The sequence below is a fragment of the Podarcis pityusensis genome (genome assembly GCF_964106645.2).
Source record: "Podarcis pityusensis genome assembly, chromosome: 13".
Lineage (NCBI taxonomy): Eukaryota > Metazoa > Chordata > Lepidosauria > Squamata > Lacertidae > Podarcis > Podarcis pityusensis.
Window position 1 is genome coordinate 32,050,279 of NC_138038.1, and position 17,547 is coordinate 32,067,825.

Below are 17,547 nucleotides of genomic sequence, written 5' to 3' on the forward strand. Positions count from 1 at the left end.
TAAGTCTGTGTATTTCTTGAAGGGGAAATTTCATGTGCAGATTTCTTTCTGTCTCTCTCACACACCCTTAATGACAAACTGCACGAGTGGAATTTTTCTGTCCCATGTGCAACTGTAAGCAGAAGGGAATCCAGTTCTCCTTGCTTCTTACAATCCTATACACACGTTTTCAGATTTCTTGAAATCCACCTGCTTCTTCTCCACTTCCAGAGAGATGGATACGGGGATTGCTGTGGTTAAGATAGCTTGTCTTCCTGCTGAGTAGGCAGCTGGGCTGGCCCTACTGAGTAGCTGTGGGTGGAGTGTGGAGGACAATACCTAACAGGTCAGGTTCACCTCTTTGGCAGCTTCCCTGGTACCTGGGATGCCAAGAGGCTGCTCCTTTTCTCTCTCCTGTGTACCAGTCCTGTCAAAGGGGCACGTGGCCTCAGCATCCCAGCCCAGCACACTTTTTTCTGCTCTCCCTTTTCTGGTTGGTATCAGAACTAGATGACCCAGGGCAACTGCTCCTGGACCATGCGGAGTCTTTGCTGCTCCCAGCTTCTGCTGCTGCTTCTGCTGCTGAGAGGTGAGTGGTGGCCCGGGAGGGATGTGTTTGTACATGTCACAGGTGGGAAGACTCCTTGGTCTTTTGCCTGAAGAAGATTGCCTGCTTGCCTGGACCTTCAGTTCCTGCCTTTGGAAGGAAAAAGCCTGGGTTCTATGGGAGGGGAATGTGTGTGTGAGAGAGAGTCTAATGGGGAGGTGGAGTGATTGGGGAGCAAGGATGTTTTAAGAGGACAATGAGTCACAAGAAAGGACCTAGGAGATTGGACTCCTGGGTTCTATCTGAAGATGGGGTTAGGTGAGGATTCCCCCCACCCCCAGTGGATTAGACCAGGGCAGCCTGGGAGCTGAAAAGTCTAAATTATATTCTCGGTTCTAAGTATTATTGTTGTTATCATTAATATTATTAATTCGATTTCTTCCTTGCCTTTCACTATATGATCCCAGGGAGGGTGGAAGTAAAATTCATTACGAAAAACTGTTTAAAACACATTATCCTTTTGGGGCTACTGTGCCTTTTTATCTACTACACAGCTGGCAAAAGTTCAACAGGTGTAGCTTTTCTTCAGGTAAGGAAGCACCATGACACAGAAGATTTCATCTGTATGATTTCTGTCTGCCATGTAGTTTTCAAACCAGGACCCCAACCAGAATACAGGGAGCAATCCTAAATCTGGGAGGTGTGTGTGTGTGTGTGCGCACACAAATGGGTGTACCCTAGAGTTTGGAATCAGGAGGGATCTTGATGTTCTCCCTCATAGCCATTAAATGCACAACATTTTGGATTTTCCTTCTATCATATGATATTCTGGTAACAAACATTCAGCTGGACAGAAACAGTTTGTACCTCTCAGGTCCTGGGGGAGTTTTGGGTTACCTTTCTGCTCGCATTTCTGTAATGGAATGCTGCGGAGATTGAAGTTGCTGGTTATCGCACCTTAGAAACAGATCCATTGCAGTGCTGAACAAGAAATCTCATTTAGGCACTCCTCTGTAGCTTTTATTAGCCTGGACATGCTATGCTCCAGACACAGCAACAATTTCTCCACTGGCTAGGTTTGGCATTCCCATGTGCTCATTATAGAAATGTGCTTGGTGAGTCAATGCAAAGCCTGACTGTTTGAGCACTCTGTCTTCTTAAGCCCATAGTCTCTGCTCTTCTGACTGCATATTTTCTTCTTCTTTTTACAGGTGCTGAAAACACTGCAGCTCAAAAAGGTGAGAAAACACACCTGGAAAATAATAGTCAGACCTAATAATAGGATGATAACTGGCTTGGGTTGAGAGGGGATAGAAAAGTTAAGGGGCACATAGCAAGTGATGTACAACTTAAAACTGTCACACGGTTTATCGCTATTGAACTTTGGCTCTAGTTCCTTTGCCTTCTTCTGTTTTCCCTCTGTTGAATTATATATTGTAAGCTCCTTGGGGCAAGGACTTGCCTTTCTGTAGTCTGTAAAACATGTGTACAGATCTCTTTCTCTCGGCACACAGACACACTTCATTTAAGGTGGTGGGGCAGGTTACATCAAAAGAAGAATAAATTATAAACAAAATATAGCATATAAACATATTTAATATAATGCTTTATTCAGTGCTTTTCCCCTAGAAAAATAGGTGCAAGTACTCACTATGAAGTTGTTACAGTAAGTGCCACACATTTTAACAACAACAAAAAAAAGAGGTGCCAGTACTGTGTACCCTTGAGTACCCCCTGGAAAAAAGCACTGGTTTTATTCTTCTTTCCCTCTCAACTCCTTCCCTGCTTTGTGTAATGACTCTTGCCTGATGAAGAGTTCTGGAAAACTTTATCTAGTATCAACAGGGATATTCCTAACTACCTGAGTCTCCTCCTTAATTCTCTCTCTCTCTCTCTCTCTCCTTTTTAAAAGGGAAGATTATGGTGGGTACAGTCAATGGCAACTAGCATACCAGCTCCACCAGTTAGCATAGTTTCATGTGCTTCATTCTACAGAACAATGGGAAGGAAACACATGCATAAGAAGACAGGTTGAAACTCTGCTCTGGGTTCCTCACCACCCACATACAATTGGTTTTCCTCCATGGAGCCTGCCTCTCTCTCTCTCTCTCTCTCTCTCTCTCTCTCTCTCTCTCTCACACACACACACACACACACACACTCCTCCCATAAACAGAAGAGGAATCAGGACGGGCTGTGTGTGGGAATCAGGAGGGGCTGTGTGTGGATGTTGTGTAGCTTATGGGTGCATTAAGTGAACATGTTTGAGAGCACATAATACCTATTGGGAGAAGTACAATATGTTTTCCCCATGAACTCCTCATCACCCGTATTTTCCTATGAAATCCCCTTATTTACATATCTGACACTGTGTGTGACCTAATATTTACCACACACCTACATCAAACGATTCAATCTACACCTATTCGCCCACATACCTTCTGCATCTCTCTCTCTCTCTCTCTTCCCACAACAGCCATGATTTTGTTTTGTGTTTTGCATAATTTGTTTTGCATTAGTTACTTGCAGTCAGAAACCACCCTGCCCTTTAGACTTTGGACAGGTGCCAACATGTGTAAAAATTTAAGACATGAAAAACTTGTACCAAACCACCAGACAAAATTGCCTTATTAAAACACCTTCCGTATGATGCTTGGGCTCTGTTTACATTGAGTCCCCAGCGGAAGAGGATTCCAAACAATCAGACAAAATTGCCTTATTAAAACAACTTCTGGAGGATGCTTGGGCTCTGGTTTGTTGATTTAAAGCAGAGTCTCGTGCCCAGCGGAAGGATGAGGAGTACGTGCTGCATACTCTATATTGCTTTATTTACAGTTCAAAGCTGGTATATTACAGAAAGACATCTTGCCTCTGCCGGAGCAGAAAAATGCATCCTCTCTCCTCAACAGCTCGGAGAGAATCACACAGTGAAAAACAGGAAACCAGTGTACGTCACATCCAGCCTCCCTTTCCCGTGAGAAACTCCAACAGTACAGACTGTGGAATGTAAACACCTGTCTCGTGACAAGCCCTTTCGCTGCACAGTGAAGGAAAGCAGAAACCAACATCCTCCCCCTTTCTGTGAACATCACTGGGCAGCGTGTTCGTACAATATCAGTACAAACCCAACTTCTGCACATAGGTACAGTGTTGATCCCTTGATACAATCTTGGACAATACATCAGCAGGAATTTCATTACCTGGCATATAGGACACCGTTACGAGTCCCTTCTGAATACATTCCCTAGCATGCTGCAACTTTAATTGCAAGTGCTTTGTGCTTTGCTTACAACCTTCAGACTTCAGCAAAGCCAAACATGCTTTGTTGTCCTGGTAAACCTGGATTGGACATTTGACAGGAATTTTCATATCTTTGCACAATTGTACTAACCATTCACAATCCTTAAGTGAATAAGACAGTGCATTCAGTTCGGCTTCACAAGTACTTAAACTAACTGTTGTTTGCTTCTTGCATGACCAATCAAACAGACCTTGATTGTACATGTAGCAAACTCCAGACGTACTTTTCCTGTCTGTAGTGTCACTTCCAAAACTTGCATCTGCAAATATCTCAAGACCACCAGACTTCTGATTGTTAAATCTCAGTCTGTAATGCATAGTGCCTTTCAAATACCGCGCTATGCGTTTCAGAGCTTTCCAATCCTTGACACTAGGATTGTTGACTTGTCTGCTTAGCAAATTACAGCTAACAGCAATGTCTGGTCTTGAACATCTGGCAATGAAGTTTAGCTTGCCTAGCACACTTCTGTACAGTGTAGTGTCAGAAAATGCTTCTTCAGTGTCATCTACCTGATAACCTGTTGTCATCGGTGTGTCTACAGGGTTAGCATCCATCAGATTTAGTTTGCTTAACACATCAGCAATTTTCCGTGACTGGTGTACTAGAATGTTACCATCTTGATCTCTCTCTATTTCCAGAGATAGGTAGTTGTTTACCTCACCAAGATCTTTCATGTCAAAGTGCTCTTTCAGTTGAGCTAGGGCATTATTGTACATTGCGACATCTTTCCAAAAGAATAATAAATCATCAACATAAAACAAACAGTACAGTTTCTTTTGCCCCTCCTCTTTGACAAATACACATGGATCAGCTTTCCCTTGCTGAAAACCTAGAGAAAACAATACTTCAGTGAGTTTTGTGTGCCAACACCGTGCACTTTGTTTGAGACCATAAAGGGATTTCTTCAGAGCACAAACAAATCCCTGTTTTACCTGTACGCCATCAGGTGGAAGCATATAAAGTGATTCATCCAGAGATCCGTACAGAAAAGCTGTGTTAATATCATGGTGACTAATGTGTAGATTTCCCTCTGCAGCTAGCTTGAGCATAAGCCTAATGCTTTCATATCTCACTGTGGGTGAATAGGTCTCGTGATAGTCTTCACCTGGTACCTGTGCAAAACCTCTGGCTACCAATCTGGCTTTGTGTCTGACTATCTTGCCATTTTGATCTGTCTTCGCTTTGAAGACCCATTTGCTTCCAAGCAGTTTCATTCCTGGAACTACTGGAACTAGCTCCCATGTTTTGCTCCTTTCTAAGGAATCAAGCTCAGCCTTCATGGCATTTAACCATGGCTCAGCTTCCTTTGAATCCAAACCCTGGATGTCTTGGAAACTTGAAGGTTCAAATACCTTCTTGGAGCTTTTAACAGCTGTTACTGCTATCGTAGCAAACTCATCAGCAAATCTCTTTGGCGGTCTGCCTTTTGTGGCTCTCTGTGACCTACGAATTAGTCTTAAGTCTTCAACACTCTCCTCTTCCTTCTTAGGAGAAAAACGACCTACTGTGAACAATGGTTCCTCCAATTCTTGATCAGAGCTTTCAGAGGGTCGCATAGAGGCTTTCGCACTCTTGAAATCCCCTGAATCACCCGATTCAGTTTCAGATTCAGACTCAGAACTTTCATCAGTGGGTTGTTGTGGTTGCTTTTGACTATCCTCAGTCTCATCACCGTCATCAGGATAACATTGGAAAATTCCCACATTCTCCCCCCACTTTGCATTGTACTCAACACTTCTCGTGAGCTTAATTGTCTTAGAGTCAGTCATCATTATTCTGTAAGACCCTTTCTGATAACCTAGAAAGATACCATGCAATCCACGCTTGTCTAACTTGGAGTTTTGTGGTGAGCGAACCCACATGTCAGAACCAAAAATTTTCATGTGTTTGATGTATGGCTTCTTGCCAAACATCTTCTCATAGGGGGTACAACCAATCGCTGAAGATAACCTGCGATTGTAACTGTAAACAAAACACGAGAGAGATTCGGCCCAATAACTCTCTGGAAGATTGGCATCATGCAGCAAGGTTTTTAACCCTTGAAGCAATGTCTGATTTGCCCGTTCCGCAAGTCCATTCTGCCATGGCGAGCGAGGACTAGACAAATCGTGTTGAATTCCTTTCTCAGTCAGAAAAGCTTCAAACTGCTGAGAAGTGAATTCCCCCCCGCGATCAGTGAAAAGAGTCTTTATCTTCTTACCATGCACATTTTCCAACCAAGCACAGAATTCCTTGAACCTAGGAAAAGCCTCTGATTTCTGCTTGAGATTGTACACAAAAATATATCTGGAAAATGCATCAATGAGAACCATGAAGTACCTATTTCCACCCAAAGAGGGCGCTAGTGGTCCAACTAAATCAGCATGAACAACCTGGTATGGTTCCGTAGCTTGCCTACTAGACACCTTACCTTTCGCAGCCATTTTCACCTTGTTTGCTGCGCATGCTTTGCACTTCATGTGGTACCTGCAGGGTTTAATAGTCATACCTTCAACCAAGGCAGGCATTTTAGATACTGCCTCAAAATGCAAATGACCAAATTTTCGGTGAAAATCATGAATACATTCTGCATGCAAACTTTTGTTAGAACCTGCAATGCAACAAGTGTCATCCTTTTCAACATCATCATAATACAAAACAAACAAACGATCAACATATTCAGCATGCAATACATAATCATTTTTCTTTGTGATGATGCACTTCTTGTTCTTGAAGGATACGTCAATGTTCCGCTCATTTAGCTGTCCAACGCTGAGCAGATTATGTTTGGCGTCTGGCACGTAAAGCACATTCTGTATCGATAAGTCCAAACTGTGAAGAACAACAGTTCCGTAGCCTTTACTGGGAATAGTGTGGTCATCCGCCTGGTGAATCGCACCTTCCTGCGGTGTAAAAGACACAAACAGTCTCTTATCGTTGCACATGTGGTGGGTCGCCGCTGAATCAACAACGAAGAAAGATCTAGACGTCTTCTGGACCTCTGCAACCTTTGGAGTGAAGCGTGAAACCATAGCCTTGTGCTGCGTTGTCTTAGACACCGGACCTTTGCCTTTGCCTCGGCCTTTTCCGCGCGATGAGCTATCGCTGCGCTGCTCTGTCTTGGCCCTGGGATATCTGCATTCCCTCTTCATATGGCCTAGACGTCCACACGAGTAGCATTTCACTGCCTTCAAAGCTTTGGCGCCATCTGGTGGTTCCACTGCACTATGGGATGACGTCTGTGAAGACTCCCCCTTGCCCATGCAGCTAGCACCCCGGCGATCTGCTTCATTTAAAATCACGGCAGTTACATAGTCCACTGTTAGCTGAGCGGTTGGCTGCACAGCAATCTGGGTTGCAACAGACTCCCAACCTGAACCCAAAGATTGTAGTATCATGAAAGAATACACAGCCTCTGGAAAGTTGAGTCCTCTCTGTTGCAGCTCATGTCTCAGATTTTGCATCTCCATCAGATGTAAACGCACATCTCCACCTTCAGCAAGAGCCATATTATGCAGCTTGTTAAAGTAAAACATAGTGGATCCAGCTTCTGTCCTTAAGTGAGCTTCTCTCAAAGCGTCCCAAATTTCTCTGGCTGAGGTCTTATCACGCAATAGACAGAGCTCTTCTGGGGATACTATCAATGTAAGAGTTCCCCTTGCTTTGGAATCCTTAGCTTCCCATGCATCTGTAACTGGAGCTGGGGGGGTTTCTGTAATCACCTCAAACAAACCCTCTTTCCGCAGAATTGCCTCTGCATACAGAACCCAGTCCGCGTAATTTTTCTTGTTGAGCTTAGGAATCCCACAAGCATCCTGAAGGGCCATCATGACTCTGGCATTAGCCTTCAGCGTCATATATGCTGCTTTAAATCTTGCTGCGTCACTGCTGCAGCTGCTTTATTCCAAAAGCGCACTTAAAAGTTACTTTCGATTTCCCCAGCATAGTAACTTGTGCCTGGGAGCCTTTTGCCTATTCCCGGCAAAACGGCTTTGAAAGTTCAAAGTCCAGCCATAAAGCCATTAACTAGAAGCTGGCAGGCTGCCCGGAGCAGTAGCACATACCTCATCAATCACTTTTACGCGCAGAGCAGATTCTGTTCCGATCTGTCCCTCTGCATTCCGATCCTTTGCCGGCACTCCGATTTGACTTCTGGAGCCCATAACCACGTGTTGATTTAAAGCAGAGTCTCGTGCCCAGCGGAAGGATGAGGAGTACGTGCTGCATACTCTATATTGCTTTATTTACAGTTCAAAGCTGGTATATTACAGAAAGACATCTTGCCTCTGCCGGAGCAGAAAAATGCATCCTCTCTCCTCAACAGCTCGGAGAGAATCACACAGTGAAAAACAGGAAACCAGTGTACGTCACATCCAGCCTCCCTTTCCCGTGAGAAACTCCAACAGTACAGACTGTGGAATGTAAACACCTGTCTCGTGACAAGCCCTTTCGCTGCACAGTGAAGGAAAGCAGAAACCAACATGGTTATGGTTATGGTGAGTCCCCAGCAGAAGAGAATTCCATAGCTATGGAACAGTGACTAAAAACATCTGTCTACATTACTATGTGGTTCCTACCTGGTGCAGAGAGGCAACGTTTAAAAATGTTTTCGTGTGCATCATTTATTCCGTCTCCAATCCATCCATCTGTCTATCACGCATACACATGGGATGCGGGTGGCACTGTGGTCTAAACCACTGAGCCTCTTGGGCTTGCCAATAAGAAGGTTAGTGGTTCGAATCCTTGCAATGGGGTGAGCTCCCATTGCTCTGTCCCAGCTCCTGCTAACCTAGCAGTTCAAAAGCATGCCAGTGCAAGTAGATAAATAGGTACCACTCTGGCAGGAAGGTAAATGGCTTTTCTATGTGCTCTGGTTTCCGTCACGGTCTTCTGTTGTGCCAGAAGCAGTTTAGTCATGTTGGCCACATGACCCAGAAAGCTGTCTGCGGACAAATGCTAGCTCCCTCGGCCTGAAGCAAGATAAGTGCCGCACCCCATAGTCGCCTTTGAATGGACTTAACCATCCTGGGGTCCTTTACCTTTACCTCATAGTCATACTTCTACATTTTCCATCTGTATATAAAATTCTTCCCGTTCATTAATTTCCCCATTCTTTCCCATGCACACACATTCATTTTCCTCTCTGTTTGTCTAGCTTTCTCCCTCCCTCTTCCTTGCACTCTTCCTCCAGCTGTTCCTCTTTCCGCTCATCCAATATCTATCTAATTACAGATATCACTACTCATATCTAATTGCAGATATTACTACTCATATCTGCCTAATCGTTCTGCTATATGCACATTATGATTGATTTGGCTTTGCCAACAGTGTTTCATTATCTGGAGTGAAAATGAATTGGAGGTCTGCAAAGTTATACTGAATAAATTTAGGAAAAAATATATATGTGAAAAATGCATTCTATCTTATCATCCTCTCATCAATGGCACCGGTACAGTTAGCAAATTTTTAGACTGTGGACTTAAAGGTCTTGTGCGGGGGCCCCTCTTTAGATGGTAATGTGTATGACTTCGGTTACATCAAAAAGTGGTAAGCCAGCCCCACTGTGATCAGAGACCTCACCTGCTTTGGGGTGGGGCTGAGCTTCTGCTCCAAAGTCCAGGGGGTTAGTCTTGACATAGTGAAGTGGGACTGGGCTGCTTGCCCAGACTTCCTGCCCTGATGCCATCACTGATTGGGGATTAAGAATTCTGTGCCAATTGGCAATGCCCCCCTTTAATTTGGTTGGTTTGCAGTTGCCCAGAAACATCTGATCTTCTTGTGTGTATGTGTGAGTGGGGGTTTAATGCATCCAACAACAGAAGAAGCCTTGCTGCAGACCTACCCTTTAAAAATTAAAGGCACCAACAGGGAGCCCCATTTGCAAAGAAACAACCAGGAGCTCACTTAAAATTGCCACTTGCTCTTTGGTAGCAGCATCCTTACCTGTCCCACAGTCAAGGTAAAGGTGTGGGGCAGGTGGGTGTTTGTGGGGGACCTGTGCTATTCCCATGTCCTGGAGGTTCCCCAACGCTGCTTGAAAGATGACAATAATATTTCAAGGCAACATTGTGTGGCTTGCATGTGATATGGAGTGGCAGTGAACACACTTACCTGGCGGGGTTCATTAACCATACCTCTGCTCTTCCATCTGCTTTTCTGCAGCCTGTGGCCGACCCATAGTACACTCCCCTCGGATCGTTGGGGGGCAGAAGGCTGAGGAAGGTGAATGGCCATGGCAGGTCAGCATACGAGAAAACAGGCTACATGTGTGTGGTGGAAGCCTCATCTCACCCCAGTGGGTGGTGACAGCTGCTCATTGTTTTGAAGGGTGAGCAGAAAATGTCTTTTGTCTTCTACGAAGGGATGGGGGAGTAATTTGATTCAGCCTGCGTTTAAAGTGACCCCAATGCAGTACTAGGTGGAAGGAGAGACAGAATCAGGGTCAGGGTCAGTGGCCCAACCGCATGTTGCCAAATACCAAAATGGCATAATAATTTGTAAACTGGGATTTTCAAACTGAAACCAGTAGAACTTACTTTCTTATGTCCCATTGATTTGAATGGCTTTACTCTAGGCAAGACCAAAGCTGGATCCAACCTGCAATCTTTTGTAAACCAGAAATATGGTTTCTGATAAGAAACAGTTTCTGGGATTGGTTATGAGGATCTCTTTTAATCAGTGCTCAGTAAAAAAAGAATTGAGGTGCCAGTAGTCGTATCTTGAAAAAAATGCTGGTTTCTATGGGCAGCAAAAAAGAGGTGGCAGTGCAACACTGATGTTAATTACTGAGTCAGTAAACAGTATCAAGTGCAAATTGTTGTTATATAGTACGTCAACAAAGTACAGAGTTATCTCTACCATGCTGCCAAACCGGATCAACTTTTCCTTGATTGTTTGGTGTTTAAATGGTTTTTAGGCTTATGCTTTATATGTTGTGGTGTAGTGGTTCAAGCAGCTGCTAAGCCAAGCAGTCCAAATATTAATTTAGCTAAGAACTTGATGGATAAGCTAGTGATTCCCTCAGCCTTGGCCTCTTGTCTACCTCAAAGGGTTGTTTTAAGCATTACTGGGAGAATATATGTGAAGCGCTTTTATAAAAGCTAAGTACTCTTCAAATACTTCAAAAACGTGCACTCATTTAATACACCTTTGACTGCTGAATTACCATACTCATAAGGACCATATATCATAAGGATCCACCTTATTTTTGTGATTGTAAGTTGTTTCAAACTGTTTATAATATTGTGTTTTAATGTTGTGACCTACCCTGAGACCATAGGGTGCAGGGTGGGCAATATATAAACAAACAAATAAGCAATTGTTCCATTTTCACATTTATTTGCAAGTAAATCTCACTGAAATCATTGGGACTTAGTTCTGAGTCAACTTGACTGGGATCAATCAGGCATAAATGTTTTTCAGCATATAAAGTGTTTTACTATTATTAATCCATCCTAGCCTCACAACCACATGTGAGATGGATTAGGACGAACAGTAGTGCCTTTCCAAAGGCTTAACTAAGTAACCTCTTAACTGAGGAAGGCATCAAGCTCAGGCCTTCTCCCTGCAGATGGCACTGATTTTTCTTGACTCCCACCACAGGTCGCTGAATCCATTTCGGTACCGAATTCACCTGGGAGAATATGAGCTCCCCAAACCAGCACACACCATGGTCCCTGCTCATGTCAGCCAGATCATAGTGCACCCGTATTATGCTGGAGATGGGCTCAGCGCTGACATTGCACTGGTACGGCTGGAGGAGCCGGTGAATTTCTCTCGGACCATTTTGCCCATCTGCCTGCCCAATGCTTCAGACCCTGATGCTTTCCCTGTGGGGATGTCATGCTGGGTCACTGGCTGGGGTGACCTCTACCCAGAAGGTAAGCATGAATCTGCTCATTCCGGGGTGTATTTATAGGAGATGGTGTTGCTTCGGGGGTTGGCTGGTGGTGGAGGATTATGGGATGGAACAGAGCAGGGAGTGCAGGATGTGTTAGGAACTAGTTTTGAAATAGGAAACTGGATAAACAAAATGTAATAGTCTCAATTGTAAAATCATAACCAAGAAGGTGGAACTAGGGGCCAGGACACCTATTCCTTTTGGCCATTGGATATTGACAAATGGCTTTTTGTAAGGGGGAGGGACGATTTCACATATAGGGAATCTCATGTACAGGTGACAAATGTCCTCCAGGGTCAGATATACACTCACAGTTTTTAATGTTAAGGAATTGTTTTGATAACGTAGATGGACACATGACGTCCTACTTTTTACATTCATAATGCATTACAGTGGTACCTCAGGTTAAGTACTTAATTTGTTCCGGAGGTCTGTTCTTAACCTGAAACTGTTCTTAACCTGAAGCACCACTTTAGCTAATGGGGCCTCCCACTGCTGCCGTGCCACCGGAGCACGATTTCTGTTCTCATCCTGAAGCAAAGTTCTTAACCTGAAGCACTATTTCTGGGTTAGCGGAGTCTGTAACCTGAAGCGTATGTAACCTGAAGTGTATGTAACCTGAGGTACCATTGTATTGCCTTGTCTTTTTTATTGCTTACTCTTTAATCGTTTTATGCTGCTATATCAGAGGGTGGAGCAGAGCAACCAGCAGCAAGGAAAGAAACAGTGTTTTAGAAAATAGTGTGGACGGGTATTACTTGCATTTGACCCCCCGAAAAGGGAAGAAACATTTTAATTAACAAGGATGCCCTTGAACATTTTAATTAACAAGGATGCCCTAGAACAACAAATCTAATATTGTTCTAATAGGGGGGAATAACATTAAACAGGCCAGTGTAGATCCAGCCCAGGTATCTCTGTCTGGCTCTCAGGACCCTCCCCAGCCACATGCCCTCTGGAGCCACAGCCTTCACCTGCCCTGCATTACACCTTCCTTGAGTGTTATTGCCTAGCTGGAATATGTTCTCAGACTTTGTTAATGCTTCTTACTTGCCTGAGTGGAGGATAGAGAGGGATGGGTCAGTTTGAAGAAGCTAGCCTGTTGTACAAAGGGAAAATTCAGCTTTGAACCCTCTGCCCACTTTTGCATGTGTTCCCACTCACCATCTTGGAGGTGGCCTCAGAGGGAATGTGGCCCTTGTGGGGAACAATATTCCCCACCTTGGGGTTCAGGGAGTCCTTCTGGTCAAACTCTTATATGTACTGAATCATTTAAGAACTCCTTGGAGAAGTGATGTCTCACTTGGATTGTATCCAAGGGTGATCAGCTGGACAGAGCTGTGCTCCAAATCAGGTAAGGAAGGACGTCAGCAACATAGGTAATCTGGAAGTACTGTTGAGTATATGCCCAAAATCTCACTTTTCTCCTACCAGCCCCCTTCCTCACTCGGATTCTGCAGGAGCTGGAGGTGCCAATCCTAGACGTTGACAAGTGTGACCAAATGTACCACAATGACTCCAGTTCTGATACTGACACTGTGCCAAAGGGCTACAAGCTCATCTATGATGACATGATCTGTGCTGGGTACCCAGAAGGAAAGAAGGACTCCTGCCAGGTAAGATTTGTGGAACAGGCAATGGATCAAGGGCAGAAGATCCTATATTTGTGTATTTTGATGGTGGGGTGGGTGGGTTTGTGTGTAAAAGAATGCTGTTAGTATGTGTTATGTTTGCTCTCAGATCACCCCTCATTAAGCCAGTCCTTATTTATTTAAAGAATTGAGACCTCATCCTTTAGCCAAGTAGTAGGACAGTCCCCGCTCTCAGGATTAGAACCCAAAAGACTTAACACACAAGGAAGAAGAGATGGGGAGGGTGGAGGGGAACTCTATCAGATCTGGGAAGAGAGCAGGAAGACAATGTTAAGGCCAAGAGGACAGGGCTGCCCAGTTCTTCTTTCAGACAGGCAACTTGATGGCAGTTGGAATACTCTTATTTCTGGCCAGGCTGAGCTGACATTGCATTTCTTTCTTCTTTTAAATCCCATTTATTACATGTGTAGCCAATCCCTTCTTCCAGAAAGTTCATGCAGGCCTTGCCCCCTTTGTCAGTTTCATCTGCACAAGACACCTGTCAGTTCAGGGGAGGGAGGAGAGGGAGGCAACTTGCCCAGGGTCAGCCAGGTAATGCAATGCTGAGCAGATCTTTGAACTTGAGTTGCCCTAGATAAATCCCAGCACACTAGCTCCACTGCAACACATTGGCTTTTATGCTTCAAATGACACCATTATTAATAATTTCCACCCCTCCTTTTCATTTTTTAGGATTAGTGTGCGCTCACCCATCTTTGTTGTGGTAGGTTTTCATTACTAAGCTGCAAGACAGGCTGGAGCTGCTCCCCTTACAGTAATTAAGAAGCAGTAGGTTTTCTGTGCTGCCCTTGCAGGCCCAAGCAATACAGTAAAGTAGGGAGGGGACAAGTAGCCAACAGCCAAAAGCCAGATGTTGAGATAAATGAATGCCACAACTTTTTATTGGTTACAGAGAAATAAGTTTGGCATAAACATGAGGTAAGGATCTGTTAACTGCGCAGCTCAAGTGCTGGTCAACGTGCCATCCATTTGACAGTGAGGGGTTACCCTCAGGTGCTGTGGAGGATGATATCCTGTCACTAATGTTGAAGCAAGATTCAACTGCAAGTCCAGTTGGTTTCTGTAATGGAATGGGCACAAGGTGTCGTCTTGTCCTTCACCTCAGGTTAAAAATGTAGTTAGAACTGTAGAGTCGGAAGAGACCTCAAGGGTCATCAAGTTCCACCTCCTGCAATGCAGAAGTCTCAACTGAAGCATCCATGACAGATGCCCATCCAATCTCTACTTAGAAACCTCCAAGGAAGGAGTCCACAACCTCCCAGAGGGAGACCGTTCCACTGTCAAACAGCTCTTACTGTCAGAAAGTTCTTTTCCTGCTGTCTAATAGGAATTTCCATTCTTGTAACTTGAAGCTATTGGTTTGAGTCCCATCCTCCAGAGCAGGAGAAAAGAAGCTTGCTCCCTCTTCCATGTGGCAGCCCTTTAGATATTTGAAAATGGCTATCATATCTTCTCTCGGTCTCCTCTTCCCCAGGCTAAACATACTCAGCTCCTTCAACCATTCCTCATAAGGCTCCTCATATGTGCAGCCCTGGCTTAACATATTTGAATGCTCGATTTTCTTCACTTGAGTGTCCCCATTTCCTAATGACTTTCTCCTTCCAGGGTGACTCTGGGGGGCCTCTGTCCTGCAAGCTGAATGACACTTGGTTCCTGGCTGGAGTGGTGAGCTTTGGGTTGGGTTGTTCGCAGCCCAACCGTCCTGGAGTCCATACCCGGGTCACCTCCTACATGGACTGGATTCAACGCACCATGGAAAAGAACACCCCCTCCAGTGGTGGTGCCCGTCTCTCAAGTGTCAACCCTGCTCTCCTCTTAACTCTCCTTCTCCTGGGCCCTTTTGCCCTGCTGAGGCACTGCTGTTCCACTATCAGCTGGAGGTGCAATTAAAAATGGAGGTTCCACACTGCACTTAATATCATATTATATTCTCCCACTTAAACATTGCATTGCCTGGGCCCAAAGGCAAGCCCGTAAGGATGCTCACTCACCCCCATTCAGTACCTGTTCTTAAGAGGACGCACTTAATATTGCAGCCTGGTATTGATTTATCTAAATAATTAAAACCATCTGCCCTACTCCTTTCCCATGCAAAACCCGCTCTTTTAACGATAGATCAGAACAAATGGCAATTTGGGTTAAACATGAATTGCTGTTTGCTCCAATTAAGTACTAAAGAGTGGCTTTACCTAGGAGGAAACTGGGACAAAAGGAAGTGTTGATAAGCTCTGAGATGGGAAACATGTAAAAGCTACACAACACCTATTTTAGCATTATACTCAATGATATTTTTCTAGAAAAAGAGGTGCTGGAATTCACCATGAACACCTCCCTTGTTCTCTTATAATGGCGCCCACCTGAGAGGTGCCAAAACTGAGTTCTGTCTGGGGAAAAAAGAGCCCTGATTAAAACTGCCGGGAGAGTTCTACAGATCTAGACTGAAGGGCTGGATATAAATTTTATAATAAAATAAATCTACTCCATTTCCCCCTTGCCACTATAGTCATGAAAATAGGAAAAAAGGGAAGGGTTTGCACCCTAAAATAAGCTTTTGGGCAGCACAAATGAACACGAAGCTTTGGTGTCTGTTTGTATGGGAATACATTATGTATTATTATTATTATTAGTAGTAGTAGTAGTCGTCAATGATGATGATGATAGCAAGTGATACATTTCCACACAACAGACACCCCAGCATTGTGATTAATCCTATGCTTCTTCTCCAGCTCCTCCAGTGATGTCCCTTATGTCAATCCATGCAGGCATAGCTATGAATGAATAAGAAGCAGGGAGATTTGAGCCCTTAAATGAGCTTTGAGCCACTAAACAGGTTTGCAAATTTGTAAGAGGACTGGAAAATACACTCGCCTACATGGGACCTGCAACGAAGCCAAAAAGGAATGAGGAGTGATGGAGCAGGGATGACTCTTCACTTCTTGTTACACAACAACAGCCGTGCCTGAGTCTATAAAAGGACTCCTGAAAGTGTCATCTTCCTTTTAGAAAAAATGTATGTTTATTAATTGTTGAAAATACAACTGTAAAAAGCCAATGAGATGTACAAATAAAAGCCAATGATGATGATAATAGCAACTGATATGTTTCCACACAACAGACACCCCAGCATTGTGGTTAACCCTATGCTTCTTCTCCAGTTCCCCCAATTGTCCCTTATGCCAATTCATTCATATTTATATGAATGAATAAGAAGCGGGGAGATTTGAGCCCTGTTTATCCAGAAGGACCTGAGATGCAATGGGGGAGAGTGTGCAAGGCAACATTCTGCCCCAGACAGGTTCAGGATGCAACAGAACAAGGCAAGTTAGACTGTCTATGACATTAGTGTCTCACATCAAATATAACTAATCTGCACAAAGGACTCTGTGAACAGAATGCAGAGGTGCTGTATGTACTTTTGGAACCCAAGGAAATCTTTAATAAAAACAATTAAACACAAAACAAGGCAGTTTAGGAATCTGGAGGGTGGTAGGTTTGAGAATGCAAAAGAGAGGAACTCAGCCAGGACCTTATCTTATGAAAGGATGTCCTTACTTGCAAGATAAACTCCTTTCTCTTCTCTACGCTGAGCCAAGCTGAACTAATCGGAACAGAGTCTACAGTCATTTTCATTAATTGGAGGAGACTCAAGGAATTCCACAATGCAGCCCAGTGCTCTCAGGAAGATCAGCTGATGATCCGAGAATGGCTTCTTAATCAGATAAACTGGTTTACAACGCCCCCTTGTGCTCAGAATGATTTTGGCACATTTTGAAAAGTTGTTACTCTAGGACTTGTCCACACTTGCGTTATTTCAGTATCTAAGAGGTTTTCCGCTTGTCCCATGCTTTAATTTCTCCCACCACTGAGTTAGAAAAAGTGTTAGGGCTTAGCCACACTTACCTTTTGCTCCACTCCGCAGATGGGGCCGCCTCTTCCCCCTCTGCGAGGCCCACTGAGGCGCTTTGGTGCATTCCTTTGAGATCACCAGGGTGCCTTCTTCTCAAAGGGACGCACCCCTTGGAGATCTGATGAGGGGCAATGGCTTTTGCTGGGTTGCAATATTAAAGCTTTCTGCCTCCACCCATTGTATGTGTAAATAAATCCACACCTTTATTGCTTTATTTAATTATTGCATCTACAGTCGTACCTTGGAAGTTGAACTGAATCCATTCCGGAAGTCTGTTTGACT

At 44.2% G+C, this 17,547-nt stretch overlaps 1 protein-coding gene and 1 long non-coding RNA gene across 2 annotated transcripts; one reads left to right on the forward strand and one right to left on the reverse strand.

Annotated features, from left to right (window-relative positions):
- The first annotated feature begins 319 nt into the window (after nucleotides 1-319).
- Nucleotides 320-16,445, forward strand: LOC308461299 (serine protease 27-like). The gene is made up of 6 exons (XM_080978092.1): nucleotides 320-568; nucleotides 1,738-1,764; nucleotides 9,969-10,134; nucleotides 11,409-11,686; nucleotides 13,141-13,322; nucleotides 14,964-16,445. The coding sequence occupies exons 1-6, from the start codon at nucleotides 490-492 to the stop codon at nucleotides 15,246-15,248; spliced, it is 1,017 nt and encodes a 338-aa protein (XP_080834218.1). The 5' UTR covers nucleotides 320-489; the 3' UTR covers nucleotides 15,249-16,445.
- Nucleotides 5,844-7,882, reverse strand: LOC308461799. The gene is made up of 2 exons (XR_013978970.1): nucleotides 7,300-7,882; nucleotides 5,844-6,256 (listed from the first exon to the last, which is right to left on the reverse strand). It is a non-coding gene; the product is annotated as an uncharacterized lncRNA (long non-coding RNA).
- Nucleotides 16,446-17,547: the final 1,102 nt, after the last annotated feature.

Coding starts and splice junctions, on each gene's coding strand:
- LOC308461299 (XM_080978092.1), top strand. CDS start 490: ATGACCCAGGGCAACTGCTCCTGGACCATGCGGAGTCTTTGCTGCTCC. Junction 569..1,737: donor GCTGCTTCTGCTGCTGAGAG/GTGAGTGGTGGC, acceptor TTCTTTTTACAG/GTGCTGAAAACACTGCAGCT. Junction 13,323..14,963: donor GAAAGAAGGACTCCTGCCAG/GTAAGATTTGTG, acceptor TTCTCCTTCCAG/GGTGACTCTGGGGGGCCTCT.